The sequence below is a fragment of the Onychostoma macrolepis genome, chromosome 03, assembly GCF_012432095.1.
Source record: "Onychostoma macrolepis isolate SWU-2019 chromosome 03, ASM1243209v1, whole genome shotgun sequence".
Taxonomy (NCBI): Eukaryota; Metazoa; Chordata; class Actinopteri; order Cypriniformes; family Cyprinidae; genus Onychostoma; species Onychostoma macrolepis.
Window position 1 is genome coordinate 8,746,592 of NC_081157.1, and position 24,767 is coordinate 8,771,358.

Genomic DNA, 24,767 nt, shown 5'->3' on the forward strand with positions numbered 1-24,767 from the left:
CCACCTGTGAAGGTGACAAATGTTTTCCACGTGCCAGCAGCGCTTTCTCTGTGGCGGTCTGCTGTACACCAGTTCGGATGGTTGCAGGTGGAGGTGCAGAGGCACTGGAGGCTGCAGGTGGACGTGCAGGCTGATGTACACTGGTGCCGACAGCAGAAGCCTGTCTTTTCAGGACATACGTCTTGTAAATGTCCATGTTGGTGTTGGGCCTGACATCTGCCTTAACCAGGTACCTGATGAGGGCTTGGGCCTCCTTGCTCTGGTCCTCATAAACATCCTTCATGGACCGGTCCTGGAAGTCACCAAATTCCACCATTCATCAGCCCTGGTCTCCAGTTAACGATAATTTAACAAGCTACATGTAAACCATATTACTGGTAATAAACATGGCCATGACCATAAACTGGCCTGATGATGAGTTTTCTACAGAGGACAGGAATCCCTGATATATCAAATATGTAAAGTCAAATATGAAGTCTGAAATTTGCTTCTGTTTCCTATGTTGTCTTAAACCATGACTGCACACAGTGTAAAATTAAAATAAATAAATGGGGCAGCAACAGACAACTGTGTAAGTTTAGTATTTTTTTTTTTTTTTGTATGCTATTACAGTTTTTATTATTATTTTAAATTAGCTTTATATTTTCAGTTTTTATTTTAATCTTAATTCAATATTAATTTTTTGTCATGTTTTTTTTTCCAATCACTATTTAGGTTAAACTTGTTTTTATTTGAGTTTTTTTTTTTTTAGTTTTTATTTCCAGTTAGTAATTTTAGTGCTTCATTTTATTTCATATTTTTATTTAGCTTAACTTTCTGATTTAATATTTATATTTAAAGTTTATTTAATTTAATTTCAGCTTCCTTTCAATTAACAAAAAAGGTTTTAATAGCTGTAGTTAATAATATGCTGCAAAATAATCACATAATATGATCTGGTTTTTGAAATGCAATACGTGCTAAGTTTACTTTATTTACACATTTGCATAAAGTCTGACGATAATAAAAAATAAATAAAAATGAAAAGCATGAATTTAACATGTGAAAAGCAGGAGGGTTTGAACATTTGAAAAAGAGGAATTTATTCCATAAATATTAGTATTGTAACTTGTACCGTAAATAACATAATTGTAATTATTTACTTATAATATAATGCATTATAATTATTTTTATTTCATATTATCAAATATTCATTTTATTTTACAGAACAATCATAATATAAAAGTGATATATTTGTCTTAATTTTTATAATTAAAGCAACAACAGCCACAATAATAATAATTATGGGACACATAAATTAAGGCCAAATTACAGGACGGTTGGCAACCCTAATCCTAACTCAAGCTACTACAACTGTTAATTCAAGCTACTGTCAAATGTGCATTTCTTAGAGACAAAAAAAGTTATTATTATTGCATATATATATATATATATATATATATATATATATATATATTGGGGGTCTGTACATAGGGCAGGCCCTGTGAAAAAAAGGATGGGAACCACTGCTCTAAAGCAATGACTGGTTCAAAAGCGACCAGAACTGTAGAACCTATGAAAAGCAGGGAGAAAATGTCATATTTCATTATTTTTGCAACAGGTCATGCTAGACACATTTTTTCAATTATCAATTAAAATAACTTTTTAACATTAGAGAATGAAGGAATTTCACCCTTGTGTTAACAAGACGTGACTTCACACTCTGTTTGTGGTGCTCTGTCTCCATATGCCTAGGTAGTCAGCTCTATAGATTTGACAGTGCTTCCGGGGTGCTGCTCGAACCACTGAGGGTCTTTCCAAGGGGCCAGAGCAGCTACACAGGCCTGGCTCACCTTGACTCGGAGGCGTCCGTGATGCCACGCGTGGGGCGGAACTTGTGGTTTCAGCCAGTAATGCAGGGGTCTCATGCGGAAGCAGGCCCAGCTGTAGTACCAGGGATGCAGAGGCCATGAGGCCTAGAATCTTTTGAAACATTTTGAGAGGGCTAGAGGCTCCAATTTAGAGGCTGATTATAGCTTCCGGGGAGCTGCTCGGCAGCTGACCCAGAGCCTCTAAACATAAGCCGCTAAACCAGGCCCAGAACCTTATCGTAAAATGTTACAATTATTTGTTATTAAAGCATATACGTTCACAAAATCACTTAAATTAAACAGAAAAGCAAGCAGGTGCATGATTTGGCATGGCAGCCAATACAAATAATTAATAACCATTTCCTTACATAAATCCTGCGTTTGGACCAGGCTCGGTTGCAGAATCACATCACTCTGTGTTTCTGAAATGATTATCTTTTTCTATATAGTGTAGTAGTGTGTCGTACGTGGCTGCTTGTTTTGTTTAAATTCTCAATATATTATCCTATACAGCATGCAAAGAGCGCTCCCTTTAAATTTATTAAAAACTTCACGATCTTACAAAGTTCTGTTTAACCAATGAATGTGACCACACAATGAAACATGTTTTTTTTTTTTATGAAGTTAGGAGCATGATAGAACTCGGCGCTGGACAAAAAGCGTTGAGTGCGTGGATTCCAACATAAACAAGCGACTGCGTTGTAGAAATCAACAAACAGATCTGTGATAGGCTACTTTGCTCCCCTCTGCGAAAATGCATTGTAAAATCGTTTCCAAAGCAGAAGATACACTGGATTGTTTGTCAAAGCTATTTCGTTATGCTATTATTACGAAGAAAACTGATCCTAGACCAGGAATTATGGGCAGCTTTTCCATCTAAAAGCAATCAGTTAGACTATTTTACACTATGAGTTAGACTATTATACACGCTAAACTAAAGTCCGGCCGTCCCCCTCGGTCCGGAGGGGGGGCACAGGGATGTCCATGGGGGAGCAAAGCACTCCTCTGGCGCCGGGCCTGAGCTAAACATAATTTATTTGTTTATAGTTTGTGTCTCGCTATGTGTTATTGTTCTGTTGTGATTGTGTGGCAGAGTTTCCTGCACTGTGGACTATGGAGATAATTAGGATATGGCTAATTCTGAACGTCTTATTTTCACTGTTTTCCATCAACAACTCCTTGTCTGGCCCTGGGCAAGATGTGACCTACTCCAGAGAGCACCTGATGTCACTAGGGAGACATGCTGGACAGCTGGATCTTGAACTGTTAATGCACGATTGCCCTGAAATTGTACGGAAACCTAAGCTTAAAGCGAAGAAGTTGAAGAAAAGGCGTTCAAGAGGGGGTATTCGGACCAGGCTCCGGAAGTGAGGTGCGCAATTCTTATTCCGTCTCGAATCCCTCTTCCCTTGATAACGCTGTCAAACGTGCGGATGCTTAATAATAAATAATAATTTTAATAACTGCAAACTTTCTGGTCACTTACCAACATTACAAGAGTATACAGACTGTCCCATATGGCTTTCATGGACTCTGGATCAGTGTTATAGTAACATACCGAATGCTTATAAGGCCATGCCTCGCCCCAAGAGCAGAGGTCTTCAACCCTGCTCCTGGGGATCCACTCTCCTGGAAAATTTATTTCCAACCGGCTTCAGCACACCTGCCTGCAATTTTCAAGCAGTCTTGAGGAGTTTGATTGGCTGCTTCAGGTGTGTTTGATTAGGGTTGTAGCTAAACTCTTCAGGATAGTGGGTCCCCATGAACAGGGTTGAAGACCTCTGCCCTAGAGTGCCTAGGACACAGGTCCGATTCGGTATTAGCAGCCTCGGGTAATTAAAATAAATGTGCTTTTCCCAAATGGACCCGATTAGACCTGAATTCTTTTAAACTTTCCCGGATGCGTAACCTACTTGTGCATTCATGTTAAGTTCATTTTTCAGAAACGCATGTAAAAAAGGAACATACGTTTGTTACCTTATAGATATGAGATCCATTAGGAAATCTACTCACTTCATTACATTGCGTGTCAATGCAAGGCTTTTCTTTTTTTGTGTGCAGAAGCCCTTCACCGGAGATGAGGTAGGCTAAATAACGTTGCAGACAAAACTAGCAAATCCATGATTTATTAACCTATCGATTTAATTTTTATAAAACGATCACGTTTATATTTCAAATCCACTGGTTACAATTGAAAGCCAAACTCAGAAATAACATGTATCCATCAGGCAGGCAAAAATATAAGGTAATAGGCTAATAAATAAGTAACTAAACTGAAAGAAAGTAATGGAGCAGTGGCCAAATCAGTCAGCAGGACCCCGGGATTTTTTCGGACCGATGCAGGGCTGCAGGCTGTGCACACGTCAATGACGTTTACGTTTGGGTCCAGTCGGGTTCAAAAATAAATGCGGTCGGGTCGGACTCAGGTCTATTTCATCGGGTCTGTCTCGGGTCGGGTTTATCTTAAAAAAAAAAATTATTTATGCACGTTGGGTTCAGGTAAGAAGTAATTCGGGGCGGGGACGGATTTTAGGACCCGAGAAGACCTCTACCTCGCCCACCACTGGTTAAGTCAGACCATAACAGTATTCATCTGCTGCCAATGTATAAAGCCAAACTCAAACAAGAGAAGCCTATTGTAAAAGAAGTGGCGCTGTGGTCTGAGGTCTGTAAATTGATGATGTTATGATGATACGAACTGGGACATTTTCTTTGATAACTCCGCAAATGCAAACAAGTTAACAGAAACAATGACATCTTACATTATTTGAGGTAGGGTTGACCAAGACTGTTGCCAAGTTTGGAATACCATCACTCTTACAGAGGAGGAGATAGCTGGTTGTCTTGCTAGGGTAAACCCTCATAAAGCACCTGGCCCAGATGGTCTTAGACGGAGGGCCATTGCAGGGTGCATTTACCAACTTAAAGGTGTTTTTACTACATTATTTCAGATTTTGCTTGATACACATACTGTCCCACTCTCTTGGAAGAGGACCACAATCATCCCTGTGCCTAAAAACTGCAACCCTGTATAACCTAATGATTTTAGACCTATCGCCCTTACCAGCATTCTATGTAAATGCATGGAAAGGGTTATGTTAGGGCGTCTGCCAAATACTTGTCAGACCAATTGCAGTTTGCTTATAAAGCACAGAGAGGCACTGAGGATGCTACATTAACTTTGCCTCATGTGATCAGCAAGCCCTGCAGCACCCTGGTGCTTTTGCTAGAATTGTATGTGTTGATCTTAGCTGAAGTCACTTTGTAGACTGATCGGCTGTTAGCATCACACTGGTTCCCTCAACAAAAAGCCAATAGGATTTTTTTGTTTGTTTTCAAAGAGCATAGAGGAAATAACTTAGTTGTACAGAGAAAGCTACACTGAAAAATTCATTGAATTTACTAACATTTTTTAAGGTAAGTGTTTGCAATCAATTTATTTTAGCTCATTTAAATAAACTAATTTAGTTGAATTTAATCAATTTTATTTAGTTACTTAAATTATTTATTTATTACTGATAAAAAATGATTCATTGAATTTACTAAATTGTTTTAAGGTAAGTGGTTGCAATCAGTTTGTTTTAGCTACATTTAAATAAACACATACCTTGACTAACTTTCAACATTTTTAAATAAATTGTTTGCAACCACTTAACTTAAAAAATATAATTTTTTTTTTCTGAAGGGGAGCTCCTTAAATGGTTTTACAAATACACACAGCAGTAAGTTTAATGTTTTAAGCTCATCTTTAATGTCGTCAAATGTAATGCATGTTCAATAAGTTTTTTGTGGGTACAAGTGTTTAAAACAAGTGCTTACTTAACATTGCACATTCACAAAAAAAAATAATAATTCACATGTGGAAAGAGGCCACATTGTTTGTGAATCATTAAAACTAAAACTGCACAAAGTATGGCGCCCCCCAAGGCAGATGTGTTTGCTCACTCCCCACTCGAATCTTTGAATCTTTAATCAAATTTACAAAAGCAGGAGTGCCGACTTAACATTGCACAATTAATAAAAATATCATGTGGAAACAGGCAACAGTACAGTTGTGAATCATAACAATAGTGCTAAAACTGCACAATAAAGTGTTCACGTCATGCAACAAATTGCAATTTGTAAGGGAATTTAAAAATATTTGAACTACTGATATACAGGTCTTAAACGGAAAATAGTGCAATGTAGGCTGTGACATCTGGACTAACATTTCATGCTGAGCCTGCACATACATGCCTGCATTACAATTACAGCATTAAACTGTTTTTCAGTCCTTGAATTTTGGGGGAAGAGCCTTTCAGAATCCATCTGCATAAGGAATTTCTGAACAAATTCATAGTAGTATTTTAGTTCTTTTGGGTATGCCAAATTAAGCACATAGATTGTACCCAGCATCAATGCACAGGCTTGTGCCACAGATTTGATCTGCTCAAGAATCATTACTCCACCAACAACGATTCCAATATCGTCGTAGTCTCCAAGAACACCTCCTTCCTTTTTAATGACACATATGCCTATGGTGATGTTTTCCAGGTTTTTCAAGAAGTCATCTCTTTGACTTTAAATAAAAAGAAACTGTTATTAGACATTGTTTTGATTCATAACTAGTCTTTGACAAGTCTATACAATCAAGGGTAATTAAGACGAAAACTATGGCACCCCCTTCCCCCTTTTTAATATATATATATATATATATACAGTATATATATGAATTGTGAATTTTATTAACATTAACGTAAATCCTCCTTCCATTTCACCTCAAAATTTTGGAGAAGCTGTGCCTCCCCTGATGAGCCGCCACTGCTTGCACTAACGTTACTTTACCCACCGCCAAAACAAACTGCTCTAGAACAAATAATTAAGAAAATTAAAAATACCCGTCCAAAAAGACTTATATCTCATGTTTAACCACATTAGAAGCCGGCAGATTCCCGAAGGTCTGGCTGTGGTAAAGCTAACTTTAGGCGGGAACAGATGATGCTGGCCTAGAGCTCGCATCTCTGAAAGCACTTAAGCAGTTTTTTTAAATAGATGCTATCTTTAGAAATAAACGGCGTATTTTAAGCTTATAAAACTACATTTACATCCAAAAATTTCTTAAAAGTACATTTCGTCACATAAAAAAGTAATATTTACGTTATTTGTGTGTGCGTGCGCACGGAGTAGGATGTGACCGTTGGTCGCTGTGAAATCTTGTTCGGAACTAGAGCATATTATACTCTTTATACAGCGAACAAACTATTTACTGTAATAAATGGTGCTGTATTACATGAAATATTACTTACTGTGCAAACAGATCGAATGATGGAAACTCCGGGGCTGAAACGAAAATGTCTTCACTTCCCACCGTGAACCTGACTGGAAACTCCTTTTGCCGCCAGGGAAAATGTGCATTTGCGCGCATGCGCATAGAACCAATTTAATATTTTTAAATGAATTTGATTAATTCGCATGGCTTGGATCTAAAACACATGTAATTCGCACAATACCAATTAATATATATTCATTAAAATCAAAAACTAAATTTAAATGGTTTAAACTAGCTAAATTGAATTAAAATTGAAACTTAATTTAATTGGGGCCATAATCATTTTTTTCAGTGTATGCATGAAGACTGCTTTAACAAAAAAAGTAGGCTACTCAACCAACTTGAACATTTACTAGCATGGAAATCATGTTAGCTAAAATGTAGTGTTTGTTAGTGATTTAAAATTCCATGGTGTGCATGACTGCAGTTGTGTGTAAGTTGTGTGAGCTGGAAAATGTAGAAATTAACACAAGTCAAGTCCTCACATCCCGGATCAATCAATGAAATAAAGAAAGATCACAGACACATTTCAACATGTAGGCTTATTTTAAAATAGACTAATATGTATATGGTGTATTTTTTTTTTTTTTTTTTTTTTGTGAATAAACTATATTTAATTTTTTCCTTGTACATGTTAAAGAAATAATACAAATAAAACTGTAATACTAAACTGTATAGCCACTAAATCTGATTCCAATAGATTTGGAGTTTGAAAGCACAGTGGCCAACATAAATGTCATTCGCCAAGACATAGGCCTTTGTCTTCTACTAGAAACAGGTGTATATATAATGTAAATGTATAATATAAAATGGACATAAGGTACAGCTGACCCATTCTTTCACCAATATTATGTGCATCACTTTGCTTAATTTATTTCCACAGAGGACCTCTCTGAACTATGCTTGGCCTGTGGGGACAAATATCCATACACAGAAGACACTGAAGACTCTTGGGTCTGCAAATTAGCAAACTGTTCTTCGTTTCACCCTGCTTCAAAACATGTTATAACGTCTGTGTCTCTTTCAGATTCAGTGTGACAGCTGCAACGGATGGTTTCACTGGGAATGTGTAAACAGACCCAATATAAAAGATAGTTTTGTTTGTCACGGATGCCAAGGCCCTGCTTAATTTTGTATTAAGGCTTTTTCTTTCTTTCTTATAATGCACATCTTCAGATAACATGCATTCTGATAAAGCAAACAGAGTGAAATGCATTGTTTTGGGTAATTATCCAATAAATAAAAAGAGGGGGAAAAGTTGACCCCCGTCTCCTCTTTTATAAAAGTGTAAATGGAAGCCTATTTAAAATCACATTTAATGCTCAAAGTAGGCTAAGTGTATTGTCAATATGATCCAAGTGTAATTGTGGTTAAAAACGGGCAAGAAACAACACAAGAGAACATTTAAAAATTTGTATTTAAACATGCTTGTTAGCTAGGCTACATCGGTTCGAGTCTCAGGTCCGGCAGGAATTGTCAGTGGGGGGGAGTGAATGACCAGCGCTCTCTTCCACCCTCAATACCACGACTGAGGAGAGACCCTTGAGCAAGAACCGAACCACCAACTGCTCCCTGGGCTGCCCACTGCTCCGGGTGTGTGTTCACTGCTGTGTGTGTGCACCTGGATGGGTGACATGCAGAGCACAAATTCTGAGTATGGGTCACCATACTTGGCCACATATCAAATCACTTTTTAACTATGTACATTACATACATCACTAAACTACAACTAGCAAACACTTCTTTTTGTCCATTGTCTAAATGTATTTTTCTTGCCATGGCACCTGGCCAGCAGGTGACACAAAGTAATCTTTCAGGAGGTCACGTTGCTGCTTCCCTGACCTTTCAGCTGGCACACATTGCATGGCCCCCAGATCATCTCTCCTCCATGCTCCCTCGTTGACTCTGTGGTCTGCATCCTCCCAGACTGCCAGTGCTGGTGTCATGTAGGCCTCTGAACGGCGATCACAGAAGGCATGCTTAAGCAAGGGAGATCTTGGTGACACTGTCTGGGGCAAAGGCCAATAGTTGTAGACCCTCTGGTTGTGGTCCAGCTACCTGAAGGGGTAGGGTTTGGTGGATACGCCTCATCCCCCAAAAACATATAGGGTAGCACAATATCAGAACAGGGAAGCTTTTCTGGAGGAGGAACATTCAGGAGACCCTGGTCCAGTGCTTTCTTCAGGTCAGAATGTGCAAAGAGCCCAGCATCCAAGACCCTGCCCTGAATACCAACACTAATATAAACAAATCTATAACTTGCATCTACAGCTGCCATCATGAAAACAGAAAATCTGCCTTTATAGTTGTACCACATGCTCCCACTGTGGGCTGGGGCTGGATGTAGATATGTTTGCCATCAAGGGCACCCAGACAATGTGGAAACTGCCATTTCTCCACAAGGTTCTTGGCAATTGCTCGCCATTCTTCCTCTGATTTTGGTGTCTGCAAATATAAATGTATTACAAAATATTTATTTACAACAGTTAACATAAAAGATTTCTCCTCATCTAATCTCCTAGAGTAACTACTGAATTTCTAAGTCAAGTTCAAGTCACCCCTACACACACACACACACTTTTATAACACTACACTTTTCAGCAGTAACTAAATTGTTCAATCAATTCAGTCAAGCATACTAACTTATAAAATGTTTAGTTTGTCATTATGAAGTATGCTGTTTATCTTCATATTTGTACATACTGTATGCCAGAATTTTTGCTGTTGTGATACTAATGATAAAAATATTAAGAATTTTGAACCTTTAGAAAATCATCTTTCAAGACCTGATGTAGGGCTGCACACCTGTTTCATTATCAGATACAGTAGTGGCCCCATTCCTGTACTGAAATTCTGTACTGTGATTTGTAGGTTTCACCTTAACATTACCGCAAAATGAAAACATAAAAGACAAACCTGTACATTTGTTAAATATACAAACCTGTTTCCAAGAATCTGAGGGTCATCTTGGTGTCCAAATCTTGTAGTGTGTGCATGGGTAAGATTTGAGGAGAAGAAAATGAAAAGAAAAAAGATTCTTATGTGTGTGCTGCAGCCAGATTTCATAATCGTTTAGGATTTTAAAATTCTTGTTGGGTGAACCCGGCTTTAGTTTTTTTTTCTTTTTTTTTCAAAGAACAGTAACATGCAATATTTTGTCAAGAAACAACAATAAAAAGAAGAAAAGGAAAATCAAAAAGATAAATTACAATAAAACAGTTGCCAGGGTAAGTATAAAAGTTCAAATCAAAGATACAAGATGCACACACACATATATATATATATACACTGAACAAAATTACAAATGCAACACTTTTTTTTTTGCCCCCGTTTTTCATGAGCTGAGCTCAAAGATGTAAGACTTTTTCTATGTACACAAAAGGCCTATTTCTCTCAAATATTGTTCACAAATCTGTGTTGGTGAGAACTTCTTTGCCGAGATACTCCATCCACCTCACAGGTGTGGCATATCAAGATGCTGATTAGACAGCATGATTATTGCACAGGTGTGCCTTAGGCTGCCCACAATAAAAGGCCACTGCTCCATGACGCGCTTTCATCTGAAGAGAGCCGCTTGCGTAATTTAAAAATTAACGGTCATTTCATTTTACTTGTTTACTCGTACTCGCTCGATTATTGATCTATTTATTGAATGATTACTTAAAATGAATATAGTTATGACAGTAAATATGATTTCGGAGGGATTTGACATGCCTAACTGAACATGATGTTAAGTGAGACATTTTTTGTTCATGGATCAAAAGAGGAGTGTCCCGCTGTACAAACTGTACACTAGCGGTAAGAAATGAATGTACTGATATCCTACTTTAAATCAAGTAATTTTTTATTATTTTTTTAATATCTGTGAATAAACGTCATTTTTTATAAGCCATACATTGTGTGAAGTAATTTTTATTTGGTGCTGAAGAAATAAAATATTGGTAAGCTACCCCGTAATGGACAGATTTAATCTTACATATGATAGTTGATGTGCTCAGATTATTTTTTATTAATTAAACAATAGATAAAAACAAGATATGGTTTTATAATGCTGATTAGCGTCCATACGGATAATTTCCATGCAATTTGTTACACTGGGTCGTGTGTGCTGAATGATTACTGACCTACAGTGGAGTAATCATACTGGAGTAAATAGGTTAGGGAAATGTTATAATAACGTTCTGGGAACGTTAGAATAACATTATACAAACAAAAAACTAACGTTATGGGAACGTTCTATTTTTGTTAATAAAACTTTCCTGGCTAACCAAAAACAAACCATAAAAAATAACGTTCTGGGAACCAAAAACTAACGTTCCCAGAACGTTCTGGGAACCAAGAATTGTTAGTAGGGAAACTAACACTTTTTGCTGTCATTTCAAAGCCATTCAGCTGATGTACCTCATGCTTTCTTTCTTGCTTATTTACAGTTAATGTTATAATGATACACGCCCTTTCTTTTTTTCACAAAACGAAAGTAGATGTAAGATAAGTGCCCTGCCCTTCCTCACCAGCTTCAGTGAACTACTGAACCCAGTAGCCCCTCACTGCAGTACAAAGATCCAGGAGGTGTGGTTGGATCTAGATCCAACTCCTCCAACCTTACATTTACCTAAACCTACCTGTATCCACCCCCTGATCCCTAAACCCACCCATCTCCACCCCCTGGATCTTTGTACTGCAGTGAGGGGCTACTGGGTTCAGCGCGTGTGGAGAAAACGTACATGATCTGAACTGAGCTGTGTCAGATACACGATGTGTGCTCATCTGTGACTCCTTCACTGGGTAAGAAACAAATCTGAGCTTGTTTAGCTTTATTAGGGAAGCGATCAGATTGTAGATCTTCTGCAGGCAAATTAACACTGACAGATTATCGTTTTAAGTAAACTTGTCTGAGGAAAATTCCCTTAACTGGCGTGTTGCCTTATCAGATTTGTTATGGCTGTTTGATGTGAAACTTTAATGATAAAATATCTATTTTGTACAGAACATGACACTAGGATGTCGATAGATGCGAGCTAAGAACGTTTCATGTGTTAAACAGACATGTCATATCTAATCAAGCACAGCTGATTCAGATCATCAGCTCATTAGTACAGACCTGAGATGGGTGTCTGACAAAGGAGAGATGCAAAAGGTGTAGTGTTGGCGACATATGTAAGAGAACCTGATCTGCCCAAACATTTTGTTTATTTGTTTCATTTATCTTAATGCTTTATTTCCATGTTCTACATCCTTGCTCTCAAACTCAATGTCTGCACTGAAACAGTCATTTCTACGGAAGGTGTCACAAAAGGTGTGCTTTTCACCATGTTTGAGAGCGCTATGCTCAGGACCAAGAGAAGATTTACTGTATATTTACTGTAACTTCACTTCGCTTTTATTAAACTGCATCCACAACAGTATCATAAAATACATAAAAAATTGTAAACACTTAAATGTAGTAATAATGTCAATCAATTTGTGACATTTCGGTGTCAATTGCATATTGCATGAATTATTTTAACATTGAACTATCTTTTTTTTTGCGTTCAATTAAATACAAAGGGCAGAATAGAAACATTTAAATAAGTGCCCTAACTATTGGACCCCACTTGTTATAGTCTGTCTTAAACAGATGAAGCATTGCCTCTTTGCTGTTTATTGACGTCACAAATCTGTATTTATTGATTCTGAGTTGTGCAGACATTGGTTTATAAGCAAATGGTAAATGAAAGCAATATGGATTTCTTACAAATCATGTGACCATTTGTGTGTTATGGAGCAAAGGATAAGTTCCCTTTCCTCACTCTCATGCTCTTTGCAGGCATCATCTCAGAATGAAGTGTCCTCAATGCAATCATGTGTCTTCAGAAAAGGCAAAATTCTGCTGTGAGTGTGGCAACAAGCTGTCATCTCTCTCAACTGAGACAGCACCAGGTAGGAGCTTGACTCTTCATACATCACATTTCTATCCTTTTTCCAGATTTTCCATTCTGTTGTTAGTTCTTTTACTTGGTTCTTACAAAAAAAAAAATATATGTATGTATACATACAGTAATGGCCAAAAATATCGGCACCCTTGGTAAATATTATCAAAGAAGGCTGTGAAAATTAATCCGTATTGTAAATCCTTTTGATCTTTTATTTTAAAAAATCACAAATATCTAACCTTTCATTGGATAATAAAAATTTAAAATGGGGGGAAATGTCATTATGAAATAAATGTTTAAAACATTTTGGAGGCAAAAGACTAAATATAATCTAAATCTAAATTAAATCCGTACATAGAAACAAAAATGAATGAGAAACAGAGCCTACTTTCTTCCATTGCGTATGTTTATCTCCGGCTGAGAGGAGAACAATCACATGAGCTCTACCGTCTTCTTTCCTATTGGCTGTCGCTTCCGGAAGTCGCTCTTCATTTGCATAAAGTTGAAGGATTCTGAACTTTGTCGCGTCGCCAACGGTCGCTATCGCTTACTGTCGCTGGAAATCGCCAGCTCTCCATTGAAATGAATGGGATTGTGTTGCTTTGTTGCTACGTGTCGCTTATAGTGTGAATGGGGCTTCACCCGTGACTTAAGTTTACCAATGAATTACTACTGGTGCTATGGGTGATCTCATCCCTTTTGATCACTTGGGACTTGCGCAGCGGTAACAGACAGACTCCAGACAATGCCTTTAAATGTGCTTTAATCACCACTTGGGAGGATCTCATACCAATCACAGAGAATCCCACCAAAGGGAAACGTTAGTTATGATTAATTGATTAAATTATTATTATTATATTACAGAAAATGTTTATTTTACAGAAAACTGCAGGGTGAAAGGGTCATATGCATCCACTGAGAGACAAAAAAAAAAACTCCTGTACACCTCTCTACACTGGAGAAAAATATGGATTTTCATGTTTACTTCAGATTCCTTTAGAGTGATTCTCATATTATGAGAACTATTGAGCACTAGGGGTGACTTCGAATAGCCGACAATTAGGAGGAGCCTGATTCGATACCAGTCTCACAGTCGAATATTCGCGGGGTGTTGTGCTCATGCCATTTTGGCTACATGACGTTGCTAAAAAGAACATTATTTTGTGTGTTTGGTGTAATGCAATGCGTTTATGCCATTTAAGGTTCAAAAAACACATTATTTTCCACATACTGTACATTATTGTTCCTCCTCTATGCTCTGCCTTTCTGAAACGCTCCGATTTTTACAAAGCTCATCATTCTGAGAAGCGAGGCGTGCTCTGATTGGCCAGCTATCCAGTGCGTTGTGATTGGCCGAATACCTCAAGCGTGAGACGTAAATGTTACTCCCTCTTACCGTATTGTGATGCCGTCCCGGCATCCAGGCTGTGGAATTGCCCCACTTTATAAAACAGCCTTTGTGCACAGCTGACATTGTAGGCTACTCTCTCCCAGGATCAGGAAATAGTCCTCCGTAAAATGCGCTGCACACACTCTAATATTTGGGTTGAACTGTTCTGGAACAGTTTTGTAAATACAACTTAACCACTGATTTCTAGTTGTGTCCTCTTTTGGAAGCCCAAACAAAGTACTTTCGCTTTCACAATGAAACAACGTCTCCATGACATGGCGCCGGCGGCAGCAACAATCCTACAGTGAGAATAAAAATCATGCCCTCTTTCTTTGCGTATCCATGTGGGCGGTGTTATGCAAATCTTCCCACACAGTGTCATGAGGTGTGTTCGACTTGACGCGGCGCTGCGCAGAATGATCAGTGTATGACATCAAAGTGCTGCGAGAGCTATTCGAAAGCATCCGTCTGCTCTCTTATGGCTCTCGCAGTACTGTGATGTCATACACTGACCATTCTGATCATTATAGACATGTGGGGGTGTGTTTGAATGAGATGTTTTACGAGGGCATGGACAAGTCTTAACTTTCATAAAGAATATCTCTTTGGTTTTGAGACTTTAGTATTTGCAACTTCAGGGATCTTATCTATGCACAAACAGCTTGTAACACTCCAAAGAGAAAGGAAAACTTGAAATCGCATCATATGACCCCTTTAATATACATCCTGTTAAGATAATGCTGTAAATAAGAAGCTTTAACGTGCGTGACTAAATCCAACCACCCCTATAGATTTAAGTTTCACTTTCCACAATCCGTGTAAGGCAGAGGAGCATCTTGGCGGCAGGGATTTAAAACTTTAACAAGACTCAAACTGACACAGGGAGAGTTTTTTTTTTTTTATCAGGGTACGAGTGATTTCAGCCGGTTATATATATCATGTGTGTATTGTTTATTTGTTGAGCTGCTGTAAAGCACTTCATTGTAGTACTACGGTGATTATCTCTTCAGCGCGCAGTGTGAGCAGGACAAGCAACAATGCAGAATATTAATAACTATGACTGAGACTGTCATATACATAACATTATAATGAGAACACTATTATAATAAGACGCTGTAAATTTTTAAAGTTTAGTTGCCCTGTTTCTGCACATTGTTGCTCGAAGAACGCATCCACAAAAGGAGTTCATTCAGAGCCGCGCAGACACGTTCGCATTCAGGGCATTTTTTGCAGATAGCCTATAAGTCATAATATTAACGTGATGTTGTATAAATAACAAAGCATATTCTATATGAGATAAATGATGAGTTAAATCCCATTGATTAAAAACCTGCTATCAAATGCTTCACTCTACTGGTCATCTTCAGCGCGCGGAGCTCAAAACAGAAATGCAGAACATTAATAACTTCTGTCATATACATATCGTTATAATGAGAGCACTATTGTAAAAAATGTTGTGAATTCTTAGGGTTTTGCTGACATTTTAATGTTAACTATCTTTTAATTAAAACATAAAACATTATTTTTGAAGGCTATCTGTGAGGCGTCTGTTACACATTTTCCCTGTGTGTTAAAGTCAGTAATTATGACTGTAGAATGACGTGTTACAGGGAGAACGAGACGTGAGACGTGTGGGTCCATGTGCAAGGCTTTATTTACAAAGGCGTGGTCAAGAAACAGGCAAGGGTCAGATAACACGGGTACATCACAGGCAAGGCAAAGAATACTCCTAGAGCGAGCGTGAGTCTACGATCGGCGAACAGTATCCAGAGGGCTTGACATGAGGAGTAATCCAAATAACACAAGCAATAGTCCAGGTGAGGTGCAAACATAGTCCGAAACAGCAGGCAAAGGGTTAATCCAACATACACAGGCAGAAGATCAGGAACCAGACAACAAGGCAACACAAAATGATTAGACTTAAACTAGGACCGGAAACTTGGAATGGCTCCGTAATGTAGCTATCGCTAGAAGAGTGATATACGCTAAACAATACTCAGCGATCTGAAAGAGGAAGTCCAAGACTTATAAAGCGTGTCTGATTGGATATAGCTGTGTATGTGTAATCAGTGCATTCAGCTGAGTGTGTAATCGGTGCAATGGATGATGGGAACTGTAGTCTGGAGTGACATGTAACAGTCTACTCCTGAAATAGTCAACATATAAAAACTTGTTACAGGTGTACCGTAGTGATTCAGGATAAGCCAAAAACATGGTTTGGAAAATGGATTCATGTACTCACTTATTATATAAATTTTGTAAATTCTGAATGCAAAAAGTTACGGACTGCAGCTTTAAATATGTATTGGACATATTGTGAGGTTATTTTATTTATGTATTTATGAACATGATGCTGAAGTTTCATTCAAGCACATCATCACGCTTATACAGCTACAATGCGGTATTACCAACAGATCATATAAAAACAGATACTAAGAACTCTGCAAACTTCTGTTTTTTTTATTGTAATATGAAACTGCTAAAGCAATGAGGTAGATGCATGAGGCAGTAATTTGTGTTATGTTTTTACTGAAAGTGGCCTACTTTGTACAGTTGGTGAAATGTTGACATTCAAGCATTTCAAACAATGGGCTTAACTCTTATTGTAATAATTAATTTTTTATTTAAAAATGATCAGTACTGCAATTTGACAGTAGTGCCATCAGTCATGTGCACACTCAAGCTCTGAGGATCTCTTGGTTCTTGGATCATTTGAGTCAGAAATGAACAATTCAGTTAATTGTTAACTGGAGATTTACTCTGAGCGGTCATTGAATAAGTGAGAACAGCTGCAGTCAGATCAGTCCAATTTGTGAATGAACCATATTGTTTGATTTGTGACTCAATTCAACAGGTTAATTGAAAACAATGAGCTCATTCATGAATAGGACCCATCTCAGAATGTTTTATTCCATTTAAGATAACAAGGAATTATGAGTTTTTATGAAATACTTTAAAGTACAGTGAATTAAAAAAAAATCCCAAAAATAAAAAAATGGCAAAATGTACTTAAGTACATCAACAAAGTAAAATGTTCACCACTGCTGCATGACCTTTGTTTGTGTTTATTAGACAAATCACAAGACAAGTCTCAATCATCCTCAAACATCGCACATGGCCCTGATAAAGAAAAGACTGATATCAGACCTGAATCAGAAGTGCTGGGTTACCACAGTGTCAGTGTATCTCCAACACGACCAAATGAAGATATCAACAACGAGTCTCAATCATCCTCAAACATCCCACATGGCCCTGATAAAGAAAAGACTGATATCAGACCTGAATCAGAAGTGCTGGGTTACCACAGTGTCAGTGTATCTCCAACACAACCAAATGAAGATATCAACAACTCCAACCCAAAGAAAGAGGTGCTGTGTACACTGTAAAAAGTGATAAGTTGACTTAACTTAAAAAAAATTGAGGAAACCCGTTGCCTTAAAATGATTAAGTAAATAATAATAAAAAAAAAAAAAAAAAAAAGTTAAGTGAACTTGACAATTGGCCCAAAAGGGATTTAAAGCTTTAGCCATTGGCTGCTGGCTAAAGTTGATAATCACAGAAAGCATTATAAACATGGAGTTAACTGATGACTGTTTTGGTTTATTTTGCATTTAGAAGAATCACGGTTCCAGTGTAGATCCACCGGTGAAGCCCGAGCACAGTCAGGAGCAGCTGAAGTCTGTTTTTACTGCTGACCAGAAATACAATGAAAGTGTGGATGCAGAAAGTCAGTATGTCACATCTCCAAAAAGGTGAACACAAAATCGTCTGATGAATGTCATTTTTAATAGAACTTGTTTGAGTATATATATATTTTTCCTGGTTTATTATCTTATCAATATTTTTGAATTGCAGAAATCAACATCAAATGAACAAATAAGTTCCAGTGACAGACTCATCATTCACTTTCATGCCGTTGTTTCAAAAGACTTTAAGTTTAAACCAGAAAAAAATCGTATCTTCGTAAGGGCCGGTAGTCACATTGGTAGCTGGGACAACGATTTGGCTGAACTGCATGTGTTAAGGTTAGTAAAGGACCATTTATTGATTATTCATCACTGGAAACAGTTGTTTAAGGATAGTTTAATTGCAGGGATCTTGGAGAGCATGGATTTCTTATGGAAGGGAAATGTGAATGCAGAAAGACTGATGCTGTATCTGAGTCCATCCCATACAAGTATGTTGTGTATAAACGTAAAAATAATACATTTCGTTATGAATACATCTACAACCCGGCTTCAAAAGAAATCACCAACAGATGTCTGTTTGTCAAACCTCATCTCCTAACTAATGGAGGTAGGTAAAGCTCAGAAGTTCAAACTCATGTTTAATTTTCCTTATTTAATGGACCAAATGTGTTCTTATATTCATATATTGCAGGAGAATGGCATCAGTATGATGATATGATCTGTTCAGAACCATCAGAACCAAAAAGTATAATAAATCGAGTGGTAGATTTTGTGTTGTCTGAGCAGAGGAAAAAAATAATGAAGGGAAGAGAAATAGCTGGTTCAGTCATGCTGGAAACTATCTTTGCCCTTCTGAGATGCTGGAGCAAAATTAACCTCAGCAACTTCTTGTGTCAGCTGCAACAGTTTTATGACGTCTATAGCGACCCTTTTGTATTTGAAAAGAGAAATGTCAAATGGACCTCACTGAATTATGGTAAAAAAGATGTAAGTGTAAAATCACCAAAAATCTATCTATTGATCAATCAAGCAATTTATACACTGCCTGACTGGTTTTAAATAAGCAAATACTGAAGAGTCTAGAACTGGATAATTATGTATGTACATTATTGGTAATATGTACATGGGTACGTCTTCCAACGTGGTGATTTTTAGAAATGAAAAGCTACTTTACTGCATCAGTTAGCGTTTAAATGAATTGCTGCCAAACATACAACATGCTAGAAACATATTAATCACTGCAATAATGATTCAATGCTAAAATCTTAAGTATTTGCTTATTTAAATCCAGATGGGGACCTTTCTTTTGTCCAGACTGTGTTTGTGTGACTATTGTATTATGTATTTTTTATATATATACACACACACACACACACACTCACACTCTGTTTCCTAATACTAAATTACATAAATATGAGATTTTGACAAAACTATTTGCTCTGGAACAAATAATAGATTAATGAGACCAAAGACTGCCTGTTAGATTTACCCAAATTATATCTCGTTTACATCAGAGCCAGCGGTAAATTCCAGAAGATCTGGCCTCAGTCAGGCGCTCTCAGTGGGGTGATGAGCGATGAACGGCCGCTGACGCTCTGGAGCTCACAACTCCCAAAACGTTGAAGCAAATTTTTTAATAGATGTTATCTTTATTAACAAACCGCATATTTGAAGTCCAAACAAAACAGTATTATTTTTAAATTCATAGTGGATTTGGGCGTCCGCCATTACACTCGCTGTGAGAAATAGGGCAACTTCGGCAAGCAGAGTGATACAAACAGTGAAACGGCTGATGGAGTACTGTTGGACTCTAATATCACACTCTTACCAGCAAATCAGATTCGAGGACCAGAAAGAACTGTTGTATAGATACGGACGTATATACAGTGGGTACGGAAAGTATTCAGACCCCCTTACATTTTTCACTCTTTGTTATATTGCAGCCATTTGCTAAAATCGTTTGTTCATTTTTTTTCCTCATTAATGTACACACAGCACCCCATATTGACAGAAAAACACAGAATTGTTGACATTTTTGCAGATTTATTAAAAAAGAAAAACTGAAATATCACATGATCCTAAGTATTCAGACCCTTTGCTCAGTATTTAGTAGAAGCACCCTTTTGATCTAATACAGCCATGAATCTTTTTGGGAAAGATGCAACAAGTTTTTCACACCTGGATTTGGGGATCCTCTGCCATTCCTCCTTGCAGATCCTCTCCAGTTCTGTCAGGTTGGATGGTAAACGTTGGTGGACAGCCATTTTTAGGTCTCTCCAGAGATGCTCAATTGGGTTTAAGTCAGGGCTCTGGCTGGGCCATTCAAGAACAGTCACGGAGTTGTTGTGAAGCCACTCCTTCGTTATTTTAGCTGTGTGCTTAGGGTCATTGTCTTGTTGGATGGTAAACCTTCGGCCCAGTCTGAGGTCCTGAGCACTCTGGAGAAGGTTTTCGTCCAGGATATCCCTGTACTTGGCCGCATTCATCTTTCCCTCGATTGCAACCAGTCGTCCTGTCCCTGCAGCTGAAAAACACCCCCACAGCATGATGCTGCCACCACCATGCTTCACTGTTGGGACTGTATTGGACAGGTGATGAGCAGTGCCTGGTTTTCTCCACACATACCGCTTAGAATTAAGGCCAAAAAGTTCTATCTTGGTCTCATCAGACCAGAGAATCTTATACAGGTGTTTTTTAGCAAACTCCATGCGGGCTTTCATGTGTCTTGCACTGAAGAGAGGCTTCCGTCGGGCCAGTCTGCCATAAAGCCCCGACTGGTGGAGGGCTGCAGTGATGGTTGACTTTCTACAACTTTCTCCCATCTCCCGACTGCATCTCTGGAGCTCAGCCACAGTGATCTTTGGGTTCTTCTTTACCTCTCTCACCAAGGCTCTTCTCCCCCGATAGCTCAGTTTGGCCGGACGGCCAGCTCTAGGAAGGGTTCTGGTCGTCCCAAACGTCTTCCATTTAAGGATTATGGAGGCCACTGTGCTCTTAGGAACCTTAAGTGCAGCAGAAATTTTTTTGTAACCTTGGCCAGATCTGTGCCTTGCCACAATTCTGTCTCTGAGCTCTTCAGGCAGTTCCTTTGACCTCATGATTCTCATTTGCTCTGACATGCACTGTGAGCTGTAAGGTCTTATACAGACAGGTGTGTGGCTTTCCTAATCAAGTCCAATCAGTATAATCAAACACAGCTGGACTCAAATGAAGGTGTAGAACCATCTCAAGGATGATCAGAAGAAATGGACAGCACCTGAGTTAAATATATGAGTGTCACAGCAAAGGGTCTGAATACTTAGGGCCATGTGATATTTCAGTTCTTCTTTTTTAATAAATCTGCAAAAATGTCAACAATTCTGTGTTTTTCTGTCAATATTGGGTGCTGTGTGTACATTAATGAGGAAAAAAAATGAACTTAAATGATTTTAGCAAATGGCTGCAATATAACAAAGAGTGAAAAATTTAAGGGGGTCTGAATACTTTCCGTACCCACTGTATATATGTATGTATGTGAGAGTTATGGTGAACAAGCAAATATATATATTTTTTTGTCAAATCTCATTTTTGTGATTCAGTGCTAGCCCAATTAACCACTTGAGCTTGACATTTTCACTTCTTTAATGGATAAAACACTCTGGAATAATATTTTATTAATTTTATGCAATTATAAATTGTATGCAATTTGTTTTCCACTAAAGAAAGAATGAATTTTTGCAAAAGATAGAAAATTAGTATCACAAACTCAAAGGCATTAACTGTAGCTTAAATGAAGATGTCAACATGACATTCTGTATATTGTCTCCATTTCATCCTGTCAGGTGAGAAAGCTTCTGAAGGAGTTCATGCTGAAGTATGTGACTCCAGAGCTACTGAAAGACAAAAAAGAAAAGAATGCATTCATCATGGAGCCGCTGAATGCTGCTGTTATTATGCTGTACGCGTGGAGACGGTATAGGCTAGAATTAGACAGCAAGGCTCTTTCTCGTCTCTGCACTGCCCTCTGCCTGCCAAAATTACCTGAGGAGGAGTTCCTGTCTTTCTGGACTGATATGACAGAAACATTCTCAGTAATAAACAAGTGAGTACAGCTGTATAATTTACAGGTTATTAGTAAATTATAAAGATCTCAAAAGACTGTGGCAAAGCAGAACAGATTTGAAGAAAATTTAAAATCTAAATTAACTACTCAGTGTGACAGTTTAGTGACTGAACCAAGGCTGTAGAATCTTGAGGGAGCGTTTTCTTCTAATATCTGTGAGCAGTTTAAATGAACTGAAGACCATATCATGCCCACATCTAGGCATGGTTAAGTAATATTTTAAACATCCCTCGTGCAGTTATTTTGAATACAGGCTATTGTGTGTGTGTGTGTGTGTACATATATACAGAGTTCTGGCATCCTAGATGGTGCTAACTCAGTCTGACCTAATGACATTATAACATGACTCAGATGATTGGTTTTCTCCTGCATCAGTAGCCAACGAGCTCACTGCTCAGTATTCAAATACCTGGCTTTTGTTTGATGTAGCAGTTTGGCAGCACACTTCAGAACAGCTGAAATCAACATCTAAGATAACTGAATGCTCTTTTAATCCATATTGCTGTGTGTATTCACGTGATCTGCCTAATTGAATACAAAAATGAGCAACCATAAACAAGTTTAAACTAAGTGTCATGTTAGCAGTTTGCATCATATGCAGCAGCAAAATATTAAGCATATTAGCAGCAGCACTTAGCATCTGTGGTTATACAGCTGGAGCAGAGGCAGTTTAGAGCATGTAATCACTCTGAGGACACGTCGATAGTAACGGACATGAAAACAGGTTAAACTAAATAAGTGGTAGCCCAAGCTCACATAGCCATAGGCCATTTGTGTTAAGCCGGTCGGCGTGCGGTACACATGCGGTTCACATGGCTCTTCACAGCAGCAGCAGTACATTATGTCTTGGCGATAGATCTGCTTTGTGGGGGGTGTCTGGTCTTTCCTTGTCTTCATCTTTGTGTGTGTGGATACATGCATGTCCACTGATGCAGCAGTTTATCCTTATATTCAGCGGCATGCATATATTGGCTTGTATTGTATTGTGTTCCATGTCTCCTGTTTTGTGGGGGGTTATTCATATGTGTTATATGTGCAGCAGCAGTATTTCCTACATGCTCACAGCAGCATGTTGTGGATGTATTGACAGTAGCAAGTCTCCGCAGCAGCAGCATAGCAGATCTATTCTGTCAAGACCAAATACATTAACATTGTCATGTACATTACCATACCAATCCCACCGAGAGTTGGCATGACAGAAATATATAAAAGAAGCCTCACACATTGCTTTTTAAATCACAAATTCTTTTTTTTTACATTAAATCACAGTTCTTTTACATTTACCTTTACATCTAGTCATTTAGCAGATACTTTTATCCGACTTACAAATGAGGACAATGGAAGCAATCAAAATCAACAAAAGAGCAATGATATGCAAGTGCTATGACAAATCTCAGTTAGCTTAACGCAGTACACGTAGCAATTATTTTTTCATTATATAATCAAAAGAAAACGGATAGAATAGAAAAAGAATAGAGCAAGCTAGTGTTAGAGGCCTTGTTTGCTTTTGTTAATTGTATAACAAATTAAAAAAAAAAATAGATAGAATACAAAAAGGATAGAGAAGCTAGTTAGTATTTATTTTTATTTTTTTAAGAAAACAAGCAGTTAGTAAATGAATAGAGAGCAAAGTAAAATTAACAACAGAGCCCAAACTATTATAGTCAACTGCTATTTATTTTCCGATATAATAATCGCACTCAAATAAAAACGTTTGAAATATTTGTATACATCTCAATTGCACAAAGTAGTTTTTAAATTTTTTATAAAAACTTGGGTAACACTTGAATAGGGAACACCAATTCACTATTAACTACAACTTTTCCCTCAATAAATTCCTAATTTGCTGCTTATTAATAGTTAGTAAGGTAGTTAAGGCATAAGGCATTAATATGTGTTTAATTAGTACTAATAAATGGCTAATATTCTAGTAATATACATGCTAATAAGCAACTAGTTAAGAGACCCTAAAATAAAGTATTACCAAAACTTGTCTATTTAAAGCATTCAAACATGCATATATAAGTAACAGCAGATATAATCATGAATGAACATCAGAAGGTGTTGAAAGATGCAGTAAAACTTGCCGAACTGTATCATGCCTCATGTAATCACACACGAATAAAACGGCGTCAGTTGAAATGCTGATTAATTACATGACACGTTTGGAAAGTTGTACTGGATGTTTCAAAACTTTCTGATGTTCCTTCATGTTTATTTCGCTCTGTGCTGCCACTTGAACTGAGGCGCCACTGCGATCTGTCACGCCACATTTAAGAGCAGCAAAATGGCATTTATTGTTAGAATTTTGGACTAAAATGGACAATATTTAAGGGCTGAGACTTAGTTTCTTATCAGAAGTAACAAAGCACAAAGCTCTTTGCAGTTTTTGGATGAGACACTATAAATAATGCTTGGTGGAGGAAAACAGTGAAGCTGGCAACCCAGACTTAAACTACGAGTGATTAAAAGGGTCGAATAGAACCTTCATGAACAGCGCAATTAAAAAAAATAAA

At 37.8% G+C, this 24,767-nt stretch overlaps 1 protein-coding gene and 1 pseudogene across 2 annotated transcripts; both read left to right on the plus strand.

Annotated features, from left to right (window-relative positions):
- Nucleotides 1–6,512: 6,512 nt before the first annotated feature.
- Nucleotides 6,513–18,236, plus strand: LOC131537606 (E3 ubiquitin-protein ligase rnf213-alpha-like). Of its 2 annotated transcripts, none has more exons than XM_058771182.1 (4): nt 6,513–10,956; nt 12,965–13,077; nt 17,533–17,828; nt 18,076–18,236. In XM_058771182.1, the coding sequence occupies exons 2-4, from the start codon at nt 12,978–12,980 to the stop codon at nt 18,214–18,216; spliced, it is 537 nt and encodes a 178-aa protein (XP_058627165.1). In that variant the 5' UTR covers nt 6,513–10,956; nt 12,965–12,977; the 3' UTR covers nt 18,217–18,236. The 2 variants fall into 2 exon arrangements, with proteins under 2 accessions (XP_058627165.1, XP_058627166.1); XM_058771183.1 differs by lacking the exon at nt 6,513–10,956 and adding an exon at nt 11,625–11,943.
- A 135-nt stretch (nt 18,237–18,371) lies between these two features.
- LOC131537539 (E3 ubiquitin-protein ligase rnf213-alpha-like) overlaps nt 18,372–24,767 on the plus strand; it is a 72,665-nt pseudogene continuing 66,269 nt past the window's right edge.